The following is a 24058-nucleotide window of genomic DNA, read 5'->3' as shown; positions in this document are numbered from 1 at the left end:
TCTAGAAATTAAAATGGTAGTGTTAGCATTTCATGTTTCTTTTTGTATTTAGACATTAATTATTGTTGTTTAGTAGCATTTGGTGTTGATACGGTGGGAATATGCATAATGAAGGGAAATGTGCATATCCCTCTATAGCAGTTAGTGTGACAGTGCTGCTGCCACATAAAACATACTCAAGTCACACCAGAACAACAGACCATAGCTGTCATGTTACTGTAGTCTACGTTACAATAGCCTATATTCACACAAACTAACAGAACTAGGTCAGTAGGACAGCCATAACTGCCTAGCAATTCTGGATGTAGACTATGTATGTTTGTATGTATGCATTTATGTTGATGTTCTATGTGTAGTACACAAATAGATTTATCTCACACTCGCATGCAAGCATGAGTCTGCACACACACACATTTGTACACACTAGGTCACTCAGTCACATTCACACAAGGCTCAGACATGGACACTGCACGTTCTGCCTCTTGAATCCACCCCCTATCGGTGTAAAATCCATGTGACTCCCACACTCTACCACACAAGGGCCAGAGTACAGTGAGCAGAAATGAGGTGCCTAATGCCATCTAGTGGATTTAACATAGTACTGTAGGCTGCAGAAGTCCATTCATTATTTATTTTGGGTGGTTGTGAGTTGTGGCCATTTCAAATTGGGGTCATGGAAAACAAAGCAAAAAAAAATGCATTTCTAGTCAAATATACAACATGAATTGGAATGACCTGCCAATAAGTGGATAACCATAGTTGTGCTAAGTTGAAATGTATTTGTATATCCATGATGACATCCTCTAATCCATCAGGGCCACACAGCTATTCAACTATATATCTTCAAAACTACTATACTGATTTTGGTATTTGTAACATTTTACTCATTATAGAGTCAATACCCACATGATTAGTTATCAGTAAGTATCCAGTTCGTCATCATTAGAATTGCATGATACATGGAGAAAAAGCACAGCGGAGAACACTTATGTTTTATTCAATGCTAAAGTATAATCAACAACTATCTTTGTTTTAAGTAAATAAAGTGATAGAAATGTACTTAGAACTATTATTTTTCTTTAGAAGATAAAACAAGGCTTGACAGGGGTATGAACATGATTGCAACTCAGCAAAAAATAAGAGCAGAGGAAAGGATGAAATCCGTGTTTGGCAGGTAGACAGATGGAGTTACACACATTAATACATGTCATCAGAACCGTTTTTGCTACTATGACAGCTCCTAGCCTTTAACCCATTATAAAGAAGGAACAGTAAAAGCGAAAATAAAGTACTTTGTGAAAAGAAAAACACAGCAGTGATAAGATATTAACACAATATACGTTACAGTAAGCATTTTTCATCCTGTCTTGATCTCAATCTCTTGGTATAAAAGCTACAGTTGTTTCCACAGGCATGAAATTAAATAAAGTGATCATGATTAGCAAGGCTTTTTGTAAGATACACTTTTTTGTCTGAAAGTGGTATTCACTTCAATCTATTAAGATTCTCAAATTTATTTTTAAAGATGTGATTAAATCACTGGGGAAATTTTTCACGACTTTGTTAACTTACGCTAAAAACACATCCTTTTTGGATGTACTGAATTAACCGTTACATTCTGAATTCACAACCTCTGCAACAAACTGACCAAAAAACACACATGCACCGACAGACAGACTGCCTCTCTACCAACCAGAAGTCTGTGTCCCCCCCCTCTCCCTACTCCTACTAAATGCACTTTTTACATTTAAAAAATCCCCAAAAGGGCTCTAGGTGAACATCAACAAGACATAGTACACAGCAGAGACAGAGTTATCATACAGCTAGGGATATAGCAGGGATGCTAGTAAGGCGGAGGGGGTAGAGTTAAATTAGCAGGTCAAATCACCTAAACGTGTCTAATAACTGCACAGTGTCAGCCAAGCATAGTGTCAATGCACTTAAGGGTTAATGATCATGTGAAAACAGCAATGTCTTTCAACATCCTCCCATACAGTTTGGATGGAAGAATTCCAGGTGATCCTTGGTTGATCTACAGTAGTTCATGTTGTTAAAACACTCGTTCTAACAGTCAGTGAGTTGAGTTGATGAGGTCCAGACAGACACCAGACCAATTCAATGCCCCCACCCCCCACCCCAAAGGCTTTTTAAAGTCCATCTTCTTCTATGTATAGTCCAAAACTGATAACCTCTCCCTTTCCTATCAATGAAAATTTAAACGCCACTACTTTAGAAGTTAGCAAGCTCAGTATCTGTACTCTGTAAGCAGGGAGTGCGACATCTCTCTCCGCTCCTCTCCGCTCTTCCTCTCCCCCGCCCTCTTGGATGACTTCAGGCTGATAGCACCACCTCGTGGCAGTCCCTTGGCCCTATGTCGGCAGGTCACCTTGTGCCTGCGGAGGAGGGGGGCGTTCCAGAAGCGAGCGGAGCAGTGCCTGCAGGAGAAGGACCCCCGATGAGTCGCCCGGTGGATGAAGGATTCCAGGAGCCTGTGAGACTGCTTCCCACACACACCGCAGCAGAGACGCTCCTGGGTGGACAGGACTCTCTGGGTGTGTTTAGCTGCCCTGTGGGCTAGCAGGCCAGCCTTGCGAGCGAACATGGCGTGGGGACAGATGGAGCAGGCAAAACGTTTCACTGGGACTTTGAGAGATGACAGGATTTGTAACTTCATCCCTCTTGTTGTGACCAACTCATATCCTCCCCCTCCCGCTTCCCCCCCTCGTCTAATCTTCAACAGCAGCTTTTTCTTCCTCAACTGTTTTTGGAAAACAGTCCTCCTCTTCCTCTTGTCTTTCCTCCCCTCGTCTCTGAGGAAGCCTGAGGACTCCCCCCACATGTCCCCCCTCCCCTCGCTCCCCTCCCTCCTGTCTGACTTTTTCTTCTTCTTCTTGTGCCTCCTCATGTCATCGTGTGATTGGATGTTCCTGTGGTGTTGTTGCTGGGACTGGGGCTCTGAACGGTGGTGGTGATGTGAAGAATGGTGGTGGTGGTGGTGGTGGTGATGATGGTCGGACGGCAGCTCCGTGAGGGGCTGGAATGGAGCCGTGGTGTGAAGGGTGTGACTACTGGACCCAGCTGGGTAAATGTGCTCCCCTTTAACCCTTGCTGGGGAATGCTGGTGCTGAGGGGGCATGATTGTGGAGTTGGGTGGCAGGGGCTGAGAGTAGGGAGGGACGCTGGAGGCTGAGGAGTGGGCCGTACCAGCATCATAGAAAAGGGGGGAGTAGCCAGCTGGGGGCTGAGGTGGCTGTTGTTGATGACTGTGGGTGACAACACTGTGACTCTGCTGCCCACCGTGGCCCTCAGTGGAAGGTGCCATCTGAAGGAGGGCGTTGGTGGCTGCCTCGCTCTCTGACGCAGTCCCACTCACTCCACCACCAGCTGCACTGTTTCCCCCTGACCCACTGGCGTCCCCTTGTGTGTTGTCAGGGCCGGTGCGCGCCAGGCCGTGCTGTGACAGCCTGTGTCGCGTGAGGCTGTTAGAGTAGGCAAAGGCCTTCCCACACACCTCGCAGCTGAACAGCTTCTCACCTCCGTTCTCATGGACCGTCTGGTGATGAGCCGTCAGGTGGAAGTGATGGCGGAAAGACTTCCAGCATATCGCACAGGTGTAGAGCCTGGGTGGGGGCTGGCTGTTGGAGCCTTGAGGCTTGACATCTTGGGGGTATGAGTAATAGGAGGAGGAGGTGTTTCCTTGGTTCTGTTCCCTGTCTTGGCCCATACCACATGAGGGGTTTGTGTTGAAGTTGTTGAGGTTCTCCCCTCCTGGTGTTGTGGGCACCTCTTCCAGCTCCCCTTTCTGATGGAGCTTCCCGTGCCTCTTGAGGCTCTGGGAGTAGCCAAACTCTTTCCCACACAGGCTGCACTTGTAGTTCTTCTCCCCAGAGTGAACTGTGTGGTGCTTGGTGAGGTGGAAGGCCTCTCTGAAGTACTTCCCACATGTACTGCAGCGGTGGGGCTTCTCCCCAGTATGGACGCGGTCGTGCCTACGGAGGGTCTCGCGGCGTGCAAACCCCCTACCGCAAACACTGCACAGATATGGCCGCGGGATGTTGCTCGACTCTCTGGGAGTTCTGGGGGTGTACTGCCTGCGTTTAGGAGGAGCGTTGGGGTCTTTGGGCTTTCTGGGTTTCCGGGGACGTTTTGGTTTGGCAGCAGGGTTCTGTGGATCACTCCCCTGCTGTTGGTTGTGGTTCATATTACCACTCATACCATCCTGGTTCCCTGCTCCTCTATAGGTCTTATCCATCCCAGATGTTGATGAAGGGGAACCCAAGGGGCCTAAGTCCAGCCCCCCCAACAGCCCTCCGATGATATCCCTCCTATCGTCGCCTCTGTTCCCACTGTTCATATCACAGTTGGCGGCAGCTGCGGCGGCGATGGCTGATATGGCGTTGTTGACAGAGCTGGTGACGTCGTCTTCAGAGTCATCCAGGAGAGAGGACAGGGGGAGGTGAGGCTGCTGCTGCTGGTGGTGATGTTGGGTTTGACTCTGAGGGTGGGGGTGCAGCGTCGGGGCCAAGGGCGCCTTCCTCAGCGCCGGGCCCGCCATCCCGCTGCCACAGGGGGAGGCTCCAGAGTAACACGGAGACGGGTTACCTTGAGAACGGTGGTCGTCATGGTAGCCTGTGTAACGATTCCGAGAGTAATCAGTGGGGTATTTACCATCTGGCCTGTCCCTGCTGTTAGCATTCCCTCCCCTCTCTGACTGAAACAGACCACCATCACACCCTAGCCTTGACTTCTGAACCCCCTCACCTCCCATGATCACACCCTCTTCCTCTTCCTCAGTTTTCCCATAAATTACCCCTCTACCACCCTGGTAATCCCCCACTCCACCTTCTCCTCCGCCCCCTCCTCCCATTCTGCCCTCACCTACAGCTCCTTCCTTGCTGCTGCCTTGTGGTTTTGATGTCCTACCTGGCTTGCCGCATGTGCCAGAGGCAGCATGGTTGAGTAGAGAGGTGCTCTCACGGAAGCATCGACCGCAGGCTGGGCAGCGGAAGGGCTTGTCCTGGTGAATCTTCTCGTGTCGCGTCAGCGACTCACGGCGGTTGAAAGCCCGGGAGCAGATGCTGCACCCATACGGGCGAGCCTCTGAGTGGATGACGCCATGTTGGAGGAGGTGCCCCTTCTTCTTGAAGTGCTTGCCACAATCTGAGCAATTGAAGGTCTTGTCAGGGCTGGGGCAGGAGGAGGAGGCCTGGACTGAGTTGGATGATTGTTGGGAGGACAGCGAGCTAGATTGAGAGTTCAGATCCTGGGTGGAGTGTGGGAGACTGGGGTCAGTTGGTGGTTGGATATGAGTCGGGTTTGGGTTAATGCTGGCATTATTGCTAGTACCTGCTGCCGTAGACTCATGCATGCGCAGGTGCCTGCGAAGGCTGGAGAGGTGAGTGAAGGTTTTGCCACACTCACCACAGTTATAGAGGGGCTCAGTGTCATCCTGTGTAGATGCAGATGGCATGGAGCCCATGTTATCAGCTTTGGATAGGTGAGAACCATTAGTAACCAGGACTGATGCTGCAGTGGAGGAGGGGCCAGAGGAAGAGGAGGATGAGACAACTGATGATGATGAGGATGATGAAGAGGCAAGGAGGGATGGATCTCCTCCCAAACCTGACATGCCAACCCCTCCGCCCCCACCCCCAACCAGCCCTGGGGAGGGGTCGTGGCCCAGACCCCCTGTACTGCTGCTAGCATTGGGGTTCCCACTGCCGTGGCCGCTGCTGCTGTTACTGCCGCCATCTGACTTCCTCTGTGGCAGGTAGCCAGCCATCGCTTTCTTCCTCCTACTGCTGCTGCTTCCGCCCCCACTGCTGTCCCCCTTGCCGTCATCCTTGGAGAGGGACAGATGAAGCGGCAGGGGGAGCGGCAGGCCTGCTTCCTGCTGCATCAGAGAGGCCAGCTGGTTGGAGGAGAGCACTGGGATGCCCTGGAAGTCAAAACCACCCAGGGAGGACGGCTGGGATCCTGGGTGGAGGGGGTGGTGAGGGTGGGAGTGAGAGTGGGGGTGGGACAGGGTATGGGGAGGCAGCTGCTGCTGCTGTGGAGGCTGCTGCTGCTGTGGCTGAGCGGTAGAGAGGCCATGTGAATGAGAGGAATGAAGAGCTGGAGGTGGAGCAAGGCCTGAGCTGGATCCCTCACTCTGACCTAAACCTATCCCCAGGTGGTTGTGGGTTCCCTGCTGAACCAGAAACTGCTCTAAGCTAGCATTAGCAGGCACCCCAGAGAGAAAGTACTGATTAGCAGCTAGCATGCAACTGAACTGCTGGTGAAGGCTCCGTGCATCAGATTGGGCCCCAACCAGCTGGTGTCCCAGAGAGGTGACTGCACTGCTGCTGGGGGGATTGTTAGATACCACTGAACTAGAGGGGGAGGGGGAAGAGGATGAAGGGCCAGGTGATGCTTGGGGGACAGAGAGGCCTGGATGCAGAGGGGGTGGTGGAGGGGGGGCAACTCCCAACCCCCCGGCACCCCCACCACTGCTACCCCCAGCAAAGTGCTCGAAGCGGCCGACCCCAGAATGCAGTTGCTCCTGTGCCAGAGCTGCCTCTGTCGGGTGGAAGGAACGCAGGAACTGTGGGTAGCCCGACACATGGCTTGAGCTGCTGCTGCTACTCATCTTGCTTGACTTGGATCTTGAGCTTTGTGAGGACGAAGAAGGTTGTTGTTGTAGAGGGGGTGGAGGAGGGGCGCTCATTTTGGCGAAAATAGAGGCAGAATCGGAAAAGGCGTTGCTTCTGGCCCCTTGGAGGGACCCAAGGCCTAGCCCAGACAGGAGAGCTCCTGAGGTCTCGGCCTGTTGTTGTTGCTGCTGCTGGAGCTGGTGCTGGTGAAGCTGCACTTGCTGCTGATGCTGTAACTGTCGTTCTAACCCAAGGCCTTTGAACTGATGGGCCTGGTGTCCGCTTAACATCTCTATTATGTCCAGATTGTATTTTCCAAATTGGAACATCTCCCACTCACTGGCACATGGGGGTGCAGGAGCCACACCTCCAGCGCCAGGAGCAGCGACAATGATCCCACCACTGCCGCCAACAGATGAGCTTCGGCCGAGGGATCCTGCAGTGCCACTGTTTGACCTGGAATTGCCTGAGTCGCCTCGGCTCGATCCCGAACTCCGCCCGATAACACTGCCGGTCCCCCCTGTTCGCGCACTTCGGCTGCTGCTACTTCCGCCCGATCGCCCACTGCCCCCACTCTCCATCCAAGAGGAGAGGGAGCAAGTGTGTGGAGAATGGGGTTATATAGTGTAAAGTTGGGGGGGGTGTCTTTTTTCTCAAACGCAAACAGTTCTTACAGTTATTTTCAACGTGGATACCGTATTCTCTTTTTATCTTGATGGGTTGGTGCCATTTTATTTAGTCTTAAACACTTTGAAATGTACAGTTTCATGGGGAGAAAAGGCCTTGTTTTGGTGTGCAATTGTTGTTGGTCTGTTGTTGGTTGTTGGTCTCTGTGTTTTATGGCACAGAACAATCTTTATTAAAGAGCAGCTCAGTCAACAGCTGTTGTTTGGCTGTTTCAGTTACAATGTTTTCATCCATATCATCGTTTCCCTCATCCACTCATTCTCTGGGAAGAGATGATGTTTCCTTCTTCTCACTGAAAAACAGAGACTACATTAGTCAAAATACAAATTTCTGATTGATAAAAACTGCTAAATTGAACGGCTGCCATTTGTAAATACACCAACATTTGTACCATGATGATACACCAAAGTATGCATGATCAAATTACATTTTCTTTAGCTTAACATAAAACACTATATACAGTACCAGTCAAAAGTTTGGACACACCTACTCATTCAAGGGTTTTTCTTTATTTTTAATATTTTCTATATTGTAGAATAATAGTGAAGACATCAAAACTATGAAATAACACATATGGAATCATGTAGTAACCCAAAAAGTGTTAAACAAATCAAATATATTTTATATTTGAGATTCTTCAAATAGCCAACAATTGTTTACAGTCAGATTATTTCACTTATAATTCACTGTATCACAATTCCAGTGGGTCAGAAGTTTACATATACTAAGTTGACTGTGCCTTTAAACAGCTTGGAAAATTCCAGAAAATGATGTCATGGCTTTAGAAGCTTCTGATAGGCTAATTGACATCATTTGAGTCAATTGGAGGTGTACCTGTGGATGTATTTCAAGGCCTACCTTCAAACTCAGTGCCTCTTTGCTTGACATCATGGGAAAATAAAAAGAAATCAGCCAAGACCTCAGAAAATGTTTTGTAGATCTCCACAAGTCTGGTTCATCCTTGGGAGCTATTTCCAAACGCCTGAAGGTACCACGTTCATCTGTACAACAATAATACGCAAGTATAAACACCATGGGACCACGCAGCCATCATACCGCTCAGGAAGGAGATGCGTTCTGTCTCCTAGAGATGAACGTACCTTGGTGCGAAAAGTGCAAATCAATCCCAGAACAACAGCAAAGGACCTTGTGAAGATGCTGGAGGAAACAGGTACAAAGGTATCTATATCCACAGTAAAACGAGTCCTATATCGACATAACCTGAAAGGCCACTCAGCAATGAAAAAGCAACTGTTCCAAAACCGCCATAAAAAAGCCAGACTACGGTTTGCAACTGCACATGGGGACAAAGATCGTACTTTTTGGAGAAATGTCCTCTGGTCTGATGAAACAAAAATAGAACTGTTTGGCCATAATGACCATCGTTATGTTTGGAGGAAAAAGTGGGGGCTTGCAAGCCGAAGAACACCATCCCAACCGTGAAGCACGGTGTGGCAGCATCATGCTGTGGGGGTGCTTTGCTGCAGGAGGGACTGGTGCACTTCACAAAATAGATGGCATCATGAGGAAGGAAATTATGTGGATATATTGAAGCAACATCTCAAGACATCAGTCAGGAAGTTAAAGCTTGGTCGCAAATGGGTCTTCCAAATGGACAATGCAAGCATACTTCCAAAGTTGTGGCAAAATGGCTTAAGGACAACAAAGTCAAGGTATTGGCGTTGCCATCACAAAGCCCTGACCTCAATCCTATAGAAAATGTGTGGGCAGAACTGAAAAAGCGTGTGCGAGCAAGGAGGCCTACAAACCTGACTCAGTTACACCAGCTCTGTCAGGAGGAATGGGCCAAAATTCATCCAACTTATTGTGGGAAGCTTGTGGAAGGCTACCCGAAACGTTTGACCCAAGTTAAACATTTTAAAGGCAGTGCTACCAAATACTAATTGAGTGTATTTAAACTTCTGACCCACTGGGAATGTGATGAAAGAAATAAAAGCTGAAATAAATCATTCTCTCTACTATTGTTCTGACATTTCACATTCTTAAAATAAAGTGGTGATCCTAACTGACCTAAGACAGGGAACTTTTACTAGGATTAAATGTCAGGAATCGTGAAAAAATGAGTTTAAATGTATTTGGCTAAGGTGTATGTAAACTTCCGACTTCAACTGTATATACACTACCATTCAAAAGTTTGCTGTCACTTAGAAATGTCCTTGTCTTCGAAAATAAAGCAATTTTTTTGTCCATTAAAATAACATCAAATTGATCAGAAATACAGTGTAGACATTGTTAATGTTGTAAATGGCTATTGTAGATGGAAATGGCTGATTTTTAATGGAATATCTACATAGGCGTACAAAGGCCCATTATCAGCAACCATCAGTCCTGTGTTCCAATGGCACGTTGTGTTTGCTAATCCAAGTTTATCATTTGAAAAGGCTAATTGATCATTAGAAAACCCTTTTGCAATTATGTTAGCACAGCTGAAAATTGAAGATCTCGTACAACGCTGTGTCCTACTCCCTTCACAGAACAGTGCAAACTGGCTCCAACCAGAATAGAAAGAGGAGTGGGAGGCCCCGGTGCACAACTGAGCAAGAGGACAAATACATTAGAGTGTCTAGTTTGAGAAACAGACGCCTCACAGGTCCTCAACTGGCAGCTTCATTAAATAGTACCCGCAAAATACCAGTCTCAACGTCAACAGTGAAGAGGCGACTCCGGGATGCTGACCTTCTACGCAGAGTTGCAAAGCAAAAGCCATATCTCAGACTGGCAAAAGAACATAGACACTGGACAGAGGAAGATTGGAAAAAAGTGTTATGGACAGACTAATCGAAGTTTGAGGTGTTCGGATCACAAAGAAGAACATTTGTGAGATGCAGACCAAAAGAAAAGATGCTGGAGGAGTGCTTGATGCCATCTGTCAAGCATGGTGGAGGCAATGTGACGGTCTGGGGGTGCTTTGGTGGTGGTTTAGTGGGAGATTGGTACAGGGTAAAAGGGATCTTGAAGAAGGAAGGCTATCACTCCATTTTGCAACGCCATGCCATACCCTGTGGATGGCGCTTGATTGGAGCCAATTTCCTCCTACAACAGGACAATGACCCAAAGCACAGCTCCAAACTATGCAATAACTATTTAGGGAAGAAGCAGTCAGCTGGTATTCTGTCTATAATGGATTGGCCAGCACAGTCACCGGATCTCAACACTATTGAGCTGTTGTGGGAGCAGCTTGACCGTATGGTACGTAAGAAGTGCCCATCAAGCCAATCCAATATGTGGGAGGTGCTTCAGGAAGCATGGGGTGAAATCTCTTCAGATTACCTCAACAAATTGACAACTAGAATGCCAAAGGTCTGCAAGGCTGTAATTGCTGCAAATGGAGGATTCTTTGACGATGTCACGATCGTCATACACAGTGGACCAATGCGCAGCATGAATTGCGAACATACTGTCCAGGAGCCAACGCCAGAGGTAACTCTAGCGGATATCCACTTCGACTGGGTTAAGCAGCGTGTCCAGGAGCCAACGCCAGAGGTAACTCTAGCGGATATCCACCTCGACTGGGTCAAGCCGCGTGAGGAGGAGAGAGGTTGGACTTGGGAGCAGAGGCTGGAGAGTCTGGCGAGAGCCATGGAGGCCATAGCCACGGGGGAGAGACGAACCCAATACATTTTTAGGGGGGCTCACACCGTGGACGACGGGACTGCTGGAGGCAGATAAGGGGCGAGTTAGTGGACGAGGAGAGAAGGCCACTGGGTTACGGGAGCCATTGGCGAGTAGAGGGAAGGAGAATGTAGAGGCACGGCGAGAGGTACTGAGGTGTGTTGCCAGTCCGGTCCGGCCTGTTCCTGATCCCCGGGTAAGGCCAGTGGTGTGTGTTCCCAGTGCGGTCCGGCCTGTTCCTGTCCCTCGCACCAAGCCTGTGATGCGCGTCGCCAGCCCGGCCTGTTCCTGCCTCTCGCACCAAGCCTATGGTGCGCGTCGCCAGCCCGGCCCGGCCTGTTCCTGCTCCCCGCACCAAGCCAATGGTGCGCGTCGCCAGCCCGGCCCGGCCTGTTCCTGCTCCCCGCACCAAGCCAATGGTGCGCGTCGCCAGCCCGGCCCGGCCTGTTCCTGCTCCCCGCACCAAGCCAATGGTGCGCGTCGCCAGCCCGGCCCGGCCTGTTCCTGCTCCCCGCACCAAGCCAATGGTGCGCGTCGCCAGCCCGGCCCGGCCTGTTCCTGCTCCCCGCACCAAGCCAATGGTGCGCGTCGCCAGCCCGGCCCGGCCTGTTCCTGCTCCCCGCACCAAGCCAATGGTGCGCGTCGCCAGCCCGGCCCGGCCTGTTCCTGCTCCCCGCACCAAGCCTGTAGTGCGCTTCGTCAGCCCGGTTCGGCCCGTCCCTGCTCCCCGCACAAAGCCTGTGGTGTGCGTCGTCAGCCCGGTCCGGCCCGTTCCTGCTCCCCGCACCAAGCCTGTGGTGCGCGTCGTCAGTCCGGCACAGCCCATGCCTGGGTCACCGGTGCCTGGTCAGGTACCGGTCAGCTGCTCCACATCGGAGCCTAAGCAATCCGCTCCACCGATGTCCAGTCCAGCTCCAGCCAGCGGGGCCAGACCGGACCAGGGGCGCTACGGAGGGTGGTGGTCAAGCCCGGAGCCGGAACCGCCTCCGAGGAGGAATGCCCACCCGGCCCTCCCCTGTTCGGTTTATGTTTGGCGCGGTCGCAGTCCGCGCCTTTGGGGGGGGGGTACTGTCACGCCCTGGCTCTGGGACTCTGTTATGTTGAGCCAGGGTGTGTTGTTTCTATGTGTTTTGTGTTCTAGGTTGATTATCTAGCTCATGTGTTTCTGTGTTGGCCGGGGTGGTTCTCAATCAGAGGCAACGAGTATCAGCTGTTGCTTGTTGTCTCTGATTGGGGTCCATACTTAGGCAGCCTGTTTTCCACAGTGTTTTGTGGGATCTTGTTCCGTGTTGGTTTTGTATTGTAACCAAGGACGTCACGTTATCGTTTTGTTTCGTGTGGAATAAAATAAGTATGTTCACTCATCACGCTGCGCATTGGTCCACTTCCTCCAACGATCGTGACAGACGAAAGCAAAGTTTGAAGGACACAATTATTATTTCAATTAAAAATCATTATTTCTAACCTTGTCAATGACAACATTTCCTATTCATTTTGCTATAGTTCCTATTCAAACTCAGTTCATGTATGTTTTCATGGAAAACAATGACATTTCTAAGTGACCCCAAACTTTTGAACGGTAGTGTATATATATATATATATATATATATATATATATATATATATATATATATATATATATAAACTTGCGGTCAAAAGTATTCAAGGGTTTTTCTTAATTTTTACTATTTTCTACATTGTAGAATAATAGTGAAGACATCAAAACTATGAAATAACACATATGGAATCATGTAGTAACCAAAAAAGTGTTAAACAATTACAAATATTGAGATTCTTCAAATAGCCACCCTTTGCCTTGATGACAGCTTTGCACACTCTTGGCATTCTCTCAACCAGCTTCATGAGGTAGTCACCTGGAATGCATTTCAATTAACAGGTGTGCCTTGTTAAAAGTTAATTTGTGGAATTTATTTCCTTCTTAATGCGTTTGAGACAATCAGTTGTGTTGTGACAAGGTAGGTGTGGTATACAGAAAATAGCCCTATTCGGTAAAAGACCAAGTCCATATTATGGCAAGAACAACTCAAATAAGCAAAAATAAACAACAGTCCATCATTACTTTAAGACATGAAGGTCAGTCAATACGGAATATTTCAAGATATTTGAACGTTTCTTCAAGTGCAGTCGCAAAACTATCAAGCGCTATGATGAAACTGGCTTTCATGAGGACCGCCACAGGAATGGAAGACCCAGAATTACCTCTGCTGCAGAGGATAAGTTCATTAGAGTTACCAGCCTCAGAAATTGCAGCCCAAATAAATGCTTCACAGAGTTCAAGTAACAGACACATCTCATCATCAACTGTTCAGAGGAGACTGTGTGAATCAGGCCTTCATGGTTGAATTGCTGCAAAGAAACCACAACTAAAGGACACCAATAATAAGAAGAGACTTGCTTGGGCCAAGAAACACGAGCAATGGACATTCGACCGGTGGAAATTTGTCCTTTGGTCTGGAATCCAAATTGGAGATTTTTGGTTCCAACCGCCGTGTCTTTGTGAGACGCGATGTGGGTGAACGGATGATCTCCGCATGTGTATTTTCCACCATAAAGCATGGAGGAGGAGGTGTTATGGTGTGGGGGTGCTTTGCTGGTGACACTGTCTGTGATATATTTAGAATTCAAGACACACTTAACCAGCATCGCTACCCCAGCATTCTGCAGCGATACGCCCTCCCATCTGGTTTGGGCTTAGTGGGACTATCATTTGTTTTTCAACAGGACAATGACCCAACACACCTCCAGGCTGTGTAAGGGCTATTTTACCAGAAAGGAGAGTGATGGAGTGCTGCATCAGATGACCTGGCCTCCCCAATCCCCCAGCCTCAACCAAATTGAGATGGTTTGGGATGAGTCGGACCGCAGAGTGAAGGAAAAGCAGCCAACAAGTGCTCAGCATATGTGGGACCTCCTTCAAGACTGTTGGAAAAGCATTCCAGGTGAAGCTGGTTGAGAGAATGCCAAGAGTGTGCAAAGCTGTCATCAAGGTAAAGGGTGGCTATTTGAAGAATCTCAAATATAAAATATATTTTTATTTGTTTAACACTTTTTTGGTTACTACATGATTCCATAAGTGTTATTTTATAGTTTTGCTATCTTCACTATTATTCTACAATGTAGAAAATAGTAAAAATAAACAAAAAGCCTTGAATGAGTAGGTGTTCTAAAACTTTTGACCGGTAGTGTGTATATATATATATATATATATATATATTATTTTCATGGATTTTGATGGATTTGATGGAAATGCAATCATGAACCTTGAACATCACATTCATAGATGCCACAAAACAAATTACACATGGTTTTGTTAACAATGTGTATATTTATGTTGTAATATCCAGGGCGCATTTCAAAAAGAGACCTAGGTCTCAATATGTCTTCCCTGTTAAAATAAAGATGAAATAAAATAAAATAAAACTTTGTAATGATATTTTTTTTCAAATGTCAGTCTCACTAAAATGTATAGTTTTCCAAATATAAGTATAGTATGCCGAATTACTATTTTATTACTACTGTTATTATAATGTATTTATTGTTTATTACTAGGGTATTACCACTGCATAAAGTTTCCTATGAACTGAGCACTGTGTCACATTTTTTAAGTCCCCCTAACTGTAAATAAAATATATTAATTATTATTGCATGTTTATAAGACGTCGGAGATATATTGATCACGTTATGGAAAATCTTACCTTTGAAGTTTGACAGATGTCAATTAGTCAAAATATGTGTTCTCCCAACAGCGGAGGGAGATAGATTTTATTTCACAATCGCATCTTTTTGATTGCCTTTCACATTATGTAGATGACCAATCCTGTGGAGGACCGAAATTCAGAATCAGCAACTGTTATTCAGCCACTGCAAAAATTGCATAATGGCTCGTACTAGCTAGCTACGGGAACTACTAACTTCAGGTTGCACGATTGCTTTGACAAACATTAGGGTTTTTGCAAAAACGAGCTTACATGCCTAACTGACAGCTTTTGGTATAATATTCTGCTATTTAGCTAGCAGATTTCGCATGCAACCCATACAAATACACAACACACACTGCTTGCTATCTATAGCATCAAAAGAATATGCATTCAAAAGACAATGAATGCCTCTCGGCAGAATGAAATAGAAAAATGCTTCTTTACCTACACATCAAGTACACGCTCAGGATGCGGCCTGTCACGCCTTCCTACCATCTAGCTACCATTCGCTTAGCTCTCCATTTCTGCGTACTGTTTTCGACTCGTTAGCCATAGCCATGTTCACTGATGCTGAGCTAGGTGAATGCTCGGCTCCCTTTCGCTCAAAATACTCAGTATTTGAGGCTGCAACCTTTTCCACGCCATTTGACAGCATCAATTCCCATTAGTAATGATGAGTTGGTGATGTTTTTGTCGGCTTAAATGTTTTGGACGGTCGGTTATAATTTTGGGGGGTAAAAGGGAATGACGTGTGCTCACTTAACATTGGTCCTTTCCGGCCCGTGTAATATTTCCGGGTAGCATAACCTGTCGTTCAGTAGTTGTTTTGGATAGCAAGCATGCTATCTATATCTAACTGATATTTTGCATTGAATTATTCTTATTTCCATTTGGTAAATATTTTAAATGATATATTATTGTCAAGTCGTCACCCGTGTAGGTATCCGAATGACAAATAATGTGATACAAATCTGTCAGAAATAGATTCCGACTCTGCGTGAGGTTGAAGCCATTTTAACTGGCTTCATGCTGCAGCTGGGCATAGCATTCACCAACCAGACTTGTTAAAATGGCTGCCGTGTATTTGCTAACTGTTGCATTTCATTGGATTTCATATAAAAGATTTTAAAAATGCCTAGATGTTTGGACACACAGTTGTATGCTTGTCATTCTGGCACGTGCGGGGTGACAGGCTTTGTCATGCAAATTTGTTGTTTCATTGAAATGGTAATGTTTCCCTGGATCAACGGTAACTCCTGAAGGCTACAGGTGCAGGCTTCTACTCCAAACCCGTGGTAGCATACCTGATTCAGTTAATTATGGTCCTGGGGGAACAGTTAAAATTTCGTTGAAATTAAGGCTTGCAGGACGGTATCTCTCCAGGGGGGCGGTTGCCCTATTAGTTAGTAATTTAGTTGTAGCCTACTGTAGATTTAGGAACAACTTCCCACAGAATGTCTTAACATTTATTCCATCTTACCTGTCAGGAAAGTCACTTCATATGGGAATAGTTGAGTAGGATGGCTAGTTTATCACTCCCAATATTATACAATTTATTCAGTACTTGAGTAAGACCCTGATGAAAGAAACAAGTCTGACAACCTTTTCCACCAACTTTATTTTACAAATGTAGTGTTCGATCACTGCTGTATCCAAGGGGATCAAAATGCATTGGATAAATTAAAAGTAGGCATTTATATATGAAAATTAATAATAGTCATGAAAACATTCATGAAGTTCACATGTAAATATCATCCCATACAAATCTATATAATCTCATACAAATCTAGATTTAGATTTATCCTTCCTCGTTCTACATAGGTTTAAATGAATTCATGATGGTGTCGAAACATACACCTATTCATTCATCTCTTTGTGTCTTATTTTATTCACCATCTATTACATGTGTTATTTGTCATTACTCATCAAAAATATCCCTGTTGCCACATAATAGGCTATATAGAAATATGTTAAATGTTAAGCATTTGGGTGGTCACTGTACATCCACTAAATACTCACATATAATTTGTTGAAGCCTCAAATTAATGTGTTATAGAAGAGAGCCACAACCCATTAGAATATTCTGATTGTACTAGCTATACAAAATACAATATACTTACACAAAAAAGGTTTACCATGTACAAAATAATGGAAGAAGTGTATGTAATGACTGTTTCGATGGTTATGGCTTGTGGAAATAGTACAGACATTGCTACAGACTTTCTGTGACTTTAATACAAATCTAAAACTAGGTTAGCTGTCCTAATTCCCTGAAAAAAGACACTGTTACTGAACATTCAGGTAGTTACTGTTATACCCTTTTTACCTACCTGTGTTTGAGACATTCATGTAAACACATACATTGTGACATAATGTGTTGTTAACCCTTTGGGTTTTATTGGGTTAGGCTGTGGTATTAGCAAGTGTTTCAATTTGGTCCCAGACCCAGAACCTATCCCTCCCTAGTCCCTATCAATATTGTATGACCTTGTGAACTGTGAGTATAATGATTCCACCCCAACATGTGGAATGAACACAACTTTTGTTAATACCTATGCAATCTTTTCAAATAGTCTAGATAGAAGGCTCCATCTAGGGAAAGGAACTAGGGATAGGTTTGTAATTGGGCCATTGTCTCAAAACCTACTGTAATAAAACCCTGTATTCAGGAATATTGTCAATGCATTGCCAAGCCATGGAGTTGACATGCATCAAGATTAGACAGTGTTAGTTTTAATCCCCATTTTGTGTTCAGATGTAACAAAAACAAACAAAATGTCATGAGAAAGATAAGTATCTAAAAACAAGTAAACACTTAAAATCTCACTAAGAAAAATAACACCAACATCATAACTATAAGATAACCATTAATTATAACAACAATTATAATAATCATTAATAATAACACTTGTCGTAATCATGACAATAACCGACACGGACTACCCAGTGAGCACCGTTTGACGCCGACATCCATGGACGTCTAAAATATGTAATTTTGCTCACTGGGTAAGTTACCATTGTGTATAGGAAGATTGTCAAAAGAAAATCTGTATCAACATGTCAGTAATTTCATCTCCTGAATTATGTCAGATTTGTTTCTTCTGTCCATTTGTAAGCAATATGAGACAAGTTGTATACTGTAGATGATATATACAGTTATACTTCTCTCTTAGTCTAATACAAGTCTCTTAATTTTCTTAAGTCCCTTAAGTTTATCACACATACAGCCTCGCGCATTACCAGTGACAGTGAGTGTCCTTTTTTGCTGAATGTAAACCGCGAAGACGTGATACAAAGTATGCCTGTCTGTATCTGGTGCAAATATCGGGATTGTGCAAAAAAGTTTTTGTCTTAGTGTTTCCCTCTTTGAGCTGTGCTGGAAAAAAAACTGCTCATGGTTTTGTACAAGTTTAACTCCAGGTATCTACAGAACATTAGTACTCACACGTCAGTGACAATATCAACACCAAAAATTAAGTGAAAGCGTCAATATGCTGTATTATATGGTCCAAAGCCACACATGTAGAATAGGATAGCCCTTAATATTAAGCGTTATTATTGATATTATGACATTTCTACCTAATAGAGAACGGTTGGAGTGTGTTACTACGAAAAAGCAAGGTCCTCTTCTAATGAAGGGCATCCTAACCACCCAAGTCCCTTCTGAGTCTCAACCTCCTATCTGACGGCTTGATCATTGGAGTCATCCTATGCACTATAGTCCACTGCCTTGTTACAGTCAATTCCCTAGACACACACACTTTGGCTTGCTCTGAAGCCAATAATTTGTATTGTCCTGTAGAAATGTTGGCTTGTGTCGGTTCTCCTCTGGTGAGAATAATAAAATGGTGATTGTCAGACGTGCTTTCTCTGTGCTATTCTATTTGTATCCCAATGCATGGCTTTGAAGGTCAGTTGTATTATGAAGTGCAACACCTGCATCATACTGTACTTTTTGTGCTCTTTGAAAGAAAAGACCCTGTAGTTACAGTGGCTAGTCATCCTATTGGAAGGCTGACCAACTCAGAAGTTCCTCGTCAAACAAAGTGACTCAGGGCTCAATCAGATTTGGTTGTCCTGATGAAGACAGTTGGGTCACAGGGGAACTCCAGGTAGAAGTTGCTCTTAGGCACAGATTTAGGATCAGCTCAACCTCCCCAAATGCTGAGTATAACTATTAGGCGGTGGTGGGATGCAAAACTGACCTTAGATCAGTTACTGGGGCCAACTAGAGAATGTGTGGAAGCTGATGCGCTGTCCTGCCGATGGTGTCAGGAAGTGGTGGCTCTGTCTTCAGACTGCAAACTGCAAACCCCCCCCCCCCCCCCCCCCCAATCTCCCCAAGGTCACTCATTCATTCACACAAGAAGCAACTATCGACATCGATTTTCCTGCGTCAGAATGAGGCGGGCTCACTCGTACACCGCTCCCCGGATGCAAAACCCCACATCATCCGACATTCTACATCATAGGTCATGAAGATCATCAGTTCAATGCTCCATGAGGATAAACAGTCTGGCCGTACACCACCCTTCCCTCTCTATCATACTTCGATGTATTATCTTGGTCCCTCCTTTCTAATATGGCTCAAAAGTTTATTTATTCTGTAAAACATTTAATATAAAACACAAGGTTATGCATGAACAAACCACTTTCTTAACTAAGTCCTAGCTATCTAATTTCTCCCACATTTGTTATTTTTCAGTTATTCATGGCACCAGTGTATGGCAATATGGCACATTTAGATATGAAATATGGCTGATGTATCACATAAATAAAATGGCAGGATAATTCCATTCCTCTACCATTTTAACCAGAAAACTGAAGTTTGCTAGTTGATCTCTAAGCAAGTCCTTCATCTCCCTTTATGTACAGATTGATTCACCACATTTCCTTCTCTACCTTTCCCATTCTCATATGTCTACTCTCTTCATGAAGACCACACACACAGTAGGTAGAAGTTGCCCTAACCACTGATACAGAGTCAGATATTTTTTCATCCCCCTAATGGTTAAGGGTGGGTTTAGGGGTGAGATAATCTGACCCTAGATCTGCAGTTGATAAGCAATTTCTACCTGGAGCCCCTCACACCGTCACCTCATTCTTACTGCCTGTCCTGATGCCCTGACTGCCTCCTCCTCCACTTCCTCCTCCTCTACTTCCTCCTCCTCCTCCTCCTCCTCCTCCCGCTCCTCCGTCGCCCCCTCCTGGTATAAAGTGTAACTGCTCGATAGTGTTCTGCCTCTTGGCAGCGAAAGCCATCCTCTTGGCGCTGTGGCCCCCTAGCGTCCCTGTTCCCATGACAACCCCCGCCCCAGGCATTTCGCTACCACCCCAGCCCCCCATGCCTCCCCCCATGCCTCCGCTCATATGCCCCGTCATGCCCTGGCTTCTCTCCTGCTCCCTCCCGGAGGTGGGGTGAGAGTTCATCTTGATCATGTGGTGGCGGTCCAGGGAGGGTGTGGCACATACATTCTGCTGGGACTGGGCTTTCTGCTGAGGAGTGAGACCACCCCGGGGGAGAGTGGGGACCATGCCTCCCCCGCCTCCATGGGCATATGGATCCGGCACACCCACTCCCATCCCTCCGACCCCCATCCCACCGACCCCTCTACCCATGCTCTCCTCCAGGTGATCTGGGGACATGAGTAGACGATCCTGAGGACGCTCCTGAGGCCGCTCCTGGGGCCAATCCTTGGGCTTCCTCGTCAGGGTCTGGTTGTTGGACTGAGGCCGCTCCTGGGGTCGATCCTTGGGCTTCCGTGTCAGGGTCTGGGTGTTGGAGTTCTTAGTAGCAGCAGCCATGGCTTTGTAGTACTGGTGCTGCTGGTTCTTGGACATCCTGGAGAGGGTCCCAGTGTTCCCAGGGACGTCCCCCATGTTGAGCAGCTGGTCCTGCGACATGACCTTCCTGGCAGGCTTGGACAGGGTGTCGTAGTTGGGGTTGTAGTGCTGCTCGGTTGGGTCCAGGGGGTAGGGGTTGACCGTGGGGGAGACGGGGGGTAGGCCGGTGGGTTGGATCCAGGGTCGGGGGGCGTGGCGGGGGAGGGTGCCCCTCCCACCCATGGTGTTGTAGTCTCCGCCACAGGGGATGTGGTGACTGGAGGACTGGAGAGCGGGCTGGGCCGTGTGGGGACGCCTCTTGGTGGTGCAGTATCCCGATGAATATTCATCAAGACCACTCTTTTCTGCAATCAAAAGAGGAATAGTGAAACACATAAGTTGTAGAGCTGTTTTCTGTGTGACGGGGTCTATCTCTACGTTGCTGCATGGTACACTACTCACCCAGGCGTTTGAGCGAGGAGTATCTGTTGAGCTCTGGCTTGGTGGCATTCTCGTAGGATGGGGGGAGCTGTGCCAGGTTATGGAGGGAGTGGTGGAAGGAGGGCTGCCCTTTAGTGTTGTTGTGTTTGCTGGACAGAAGAGTGCCTCCAGCCGCCAGCTGGGCGTTGTTCATACGGGGGGCGCGTTCTGAGGGGTCAAAAGACAGCTATGTTAGCATGTGTTTGTTTCTTAATGCGATGTTGTTGTTTTTTGGATAACCTTTATCTAACCAGCTTGGTATCATTGACATCCAATACATTATTGTGAGTTTAATAACTGTAAAACACGGAAGGGCACCAGATGCATACATTACAGTATGTCACTGGAACCAACCATTTACACCACCAGTTGTCTTACCGATGGTAGCAGTGTGATTGGGACTGGTTCCTGAGTGGATAAAATTGTGTTGAATATTCCCCACTGCAAAACAAACAAATAAACAGTCATCAGCTGTGGAGCAACAGTGTGTACATAATGTGTGTGTGTATGTGAGTGAGACATCAGAGGGTTATACTGTATGATGTGTTAAATTGTGGATGTTATCAGGCGATTTCCAGCTTCATGGTGTATTAACCACATTAAGATCAAGGCATCCATCCTCTTTTACATTACCTGGGCCAATTCACCTTTACATGCTCACTCACTTATCATTTATTGAGCCTGTGGGAATCAACCAAGGTATTGCACTGTGTTTCAAATATACATAACTGTCCCTCTATGAAAACTTTGAGTTCCATGGCGTACACATCTCCGATGAGCTGAAATGGTCAAACCACACGGACACCATGGTGAAGAAGGCACGGCAGCGACTCTTCAACCTCAGGAGGCTGAATAAATTTGGCCTGTCTCCGAGGGCCCTCACAGTGTTTCACAGGAGCACCATCGAGAGACTACTGTCAGGCTGCATCACATCCTGGTACGGCAACTCCATCGCCACTGACCGCAAGGCACTACAGACGGTGGTACGCTCAGCCAAACGCACCATTAGGTGCTCACTGCCTGCCCTCCAGGACACCTACAACACCAGGTGTCGCAGGAAGGCCAAGAAGATCATCAAGGTCCTCAGCCACCCGAGCCATCATGGCCTGTTCTCCCCGCTTCCATCACTCGCTTCTCTTTTTTTGACCTGCACTGTTGGAGCTCGGAGCATAAGTATTTCACTGTACCCTGCGATTACATCTGCAACCCTGTGCATGTGACTAATAACCTCATCTAATCTAATCCCTTTTATACCTTCCCCTTTCTTACAAGACAGTTTGAAATAAGCCTAAAGCCCAACAACAGCACAAAACAGGAGAAACGACTTTGAAACAGAAGTGTACTATGTGAGCTTGTCCTCATTTCCCTTTTTCATTTCAAAAACATGTTTCCTGTTTGTTCCAACTGAATGCTCCCCTGGCCACTCACGTCTGTTGTCCTTGCTGGGCAGGCCAGGGGCGTAGAGGTTTTTGGGAGGTCTGCCCAGCGTACCCTGTCCCTCCCCTGAACCACACAGAGCCACGCTGTTGTTCCTCTCATCCTGCTGCACTGGACTGGACTGGTGACGCAACATGTCCACCAGCGCTCTGAGAGAAGGAGAAACCAAAAAGAGAATGTAAAAAATGTAAATGTATAAGTAATTAGCTGGTGTAAAATGTGTTTTATTGCCTGGAGTAATAACAGTTCCCTCCCTGGCATCAACAATATTATATCTTGTCTGATCTTATGAATGCTATATAAACATGTTATAACAACATTATGAAATTACTAAAGAATCTGTGTTTGTCTGTCTGTCTGACTGTCCATCTGACTGTCTGTCTGTCTTATGCTCTGCCTGTCTGTCTGGTCTGTGACTGATTGACCCCTCCTCTCACCTGGGCATGTTGATCTCTCCGTTGTTGGCCTGCTGCGACACCTTGTTGAACATTATCTTAATCCCCACGGCAACCGCTACCATAAACACAATAACGCCTCCAATCACAAAGCCTGTGTTGTGGCTCAGTGGCTGCAGAGGGTCCAGTTCCGGCACATCATCGTCCAGGGGTATGGCGTTTGGCGGCTGGGTCTTGGCCCAATCCGGGGAGTCGTAGTTAGTACAGCTGCTCTGCTCCAGACGGCGGGTGGGGTCGGGGCAGCAGAAGCGGTAGTGGCAGCTGCCACAGCAGTAGATGAAGCTGTCCTTGGAGCAGTTGAAGGTGTTGTCCAACTGGCCCATGACGTCATAGTAACCATGGCACACGTCCACATCCACCAGTCTGCGGGGAGGAGGAGCCACCTGGGCCGCGCCCAACGGAGGAGCCAGGGCTCCCGCCGCCGCAGACGTCACGTTCTTGGGGAACATGATCTGGGCCAGGGGTCGGGGAGGGGTCTCCAGAACCCCAGGGGATTCTGGAAGTTTCTCTGGAGCTTTGGGCCTGCCCTGGAGGGCAGCGGGGCGGAGGTTGGCATGGATGGCCAGGAGGAGGAGAGGGGGGCTGGGGGTGGACTGAGGGGGGTCGGTGGAGCCCCCCTGGCGAGGCCGGGGGTCGGTACGTAGGGGAGAGGGAGGGGGAGAGGGGGAGCTGTCCTCAGCTGTGGTAAGTGGGGCAGCAAGGAGAGAGAGGAGGGAGACGGCGAAGACTTGGAGATTGGTGGTGGGCGTCATCTTTACATGACTAAGAGCTCTATTTTCTGTTGTCGACTCAACGCTGTTACAATGCTGTATCCTTTTTTCAGAATTAACCCACTAAAACACTATTTGAAACATTTAGGTAGCAGGTATGAGTTGTTTGGTGCTCATAGTTTCAAAATATCTTAATTTAATAATAAATATGTCTGATGAACTTTGTGAATTAATTATAGATACGCTTTAAGAGATGGAAGTCATGATAAAAGAGAAAAGAACTCCACTAATATAAAGTTGTAAGTGTCAACCATTGATGACAGAGGTATTTACATGGCTTTCATTCTGTTACTATTATCTTTAACATTTCCTGTGATAATATTTTGCAGTCCATTACAATAAAATCAGATCTGTATAAGCCTCACAGAGTAAACAAGGGTAAATTGAACATGATGATCTTGATCAAACCTGGATCGTCTATT

At 46.7% G+C, this 24058-nt stretch overlaps 2 protein-coding genes across 5 annotated transcripts; both read right to left on the bottom strand.

Annotated features, from left to right (window-relative positions):
- Nucleotides 1–609: 609 nt before the first annotated feature.
- On the bottom strand, nt 610–15406 carry LOC311140556 (uncharacterized protein). 4 transcript variants are annotated; one of them, XM_084175668.1, is made up of 4 exons: nt 15116–15406; nt 14669–14790; nt 4924–7611; nt 610–4629 (listed from the first exon to the last, which is right to left on the bottom strand). In XM_084175668.1, the coding sequence occupies exons 3-4, from the start codon at nt 7211–7213 to the stop codon at nt 2246–2248; spliced, it is 4674 nt and encodes a 1557-aa protein (XP_084031794.1). In that variant the 5' UTR covers nt 7214–7611; nt 14669–14790; nt 15116–15406; the 3' UTR covers nt 610–2245. The 4 variants fall into 4 exon arrangements, with proteins under 4 accessions (XP_084031794.1, XP_084031791.1, XP_084031792.1 ...); XM_084175665.1 differs by having other exon boundaries at nt 610–7611; XM_084175666.1 differs by lacking the exon at nt 14669–14790 and having other exon boundaries at nt 610–7611.
- A 4350-nt stretch (nt 15407–19756) lies between these two features.
- Nucleotides 19757–23737, bottom strand: LOC311139690 (uncharacterized protein; the record flags this gene model as incomplete). Its single annotated transcript, XM_084174611.1, has 5 exons — nt 22849–23737; nt 22403–22560; nt 21353–21415; nt 20957–21142; nt 19757–20859 (listed from the first exon to the last, which is right to left on the bottom strand). Exons 1-5 carry the CDS (start codon nt 23616–23618, stop codon nt 19757–19759), a joined length of 2280 nt encoding a protein of 759 aa, XP_084030737.1. The 5' UTR covers nt 23619–23737.
- Between the last annotated feature and the right edge of the window lie 321 nt (nt 23738–24058).

This window comes from Coregonus lavaretus (genome assembly GCF_964263955.1).
Source record: "Coregonus lavaretus genome assembly, chromosome: 13".
NCBI lineage: Eukaryota > Metazoa > Chordata > Actinopteri > Salmoniformes > Salmonidae > Coregonus > Coregonus lavaretus.
The sequence above is the reverse complement of the archived record's forward strand: the minus strand, read 5'-3'. Positions and strand labels throughout refer to the sequence as shown.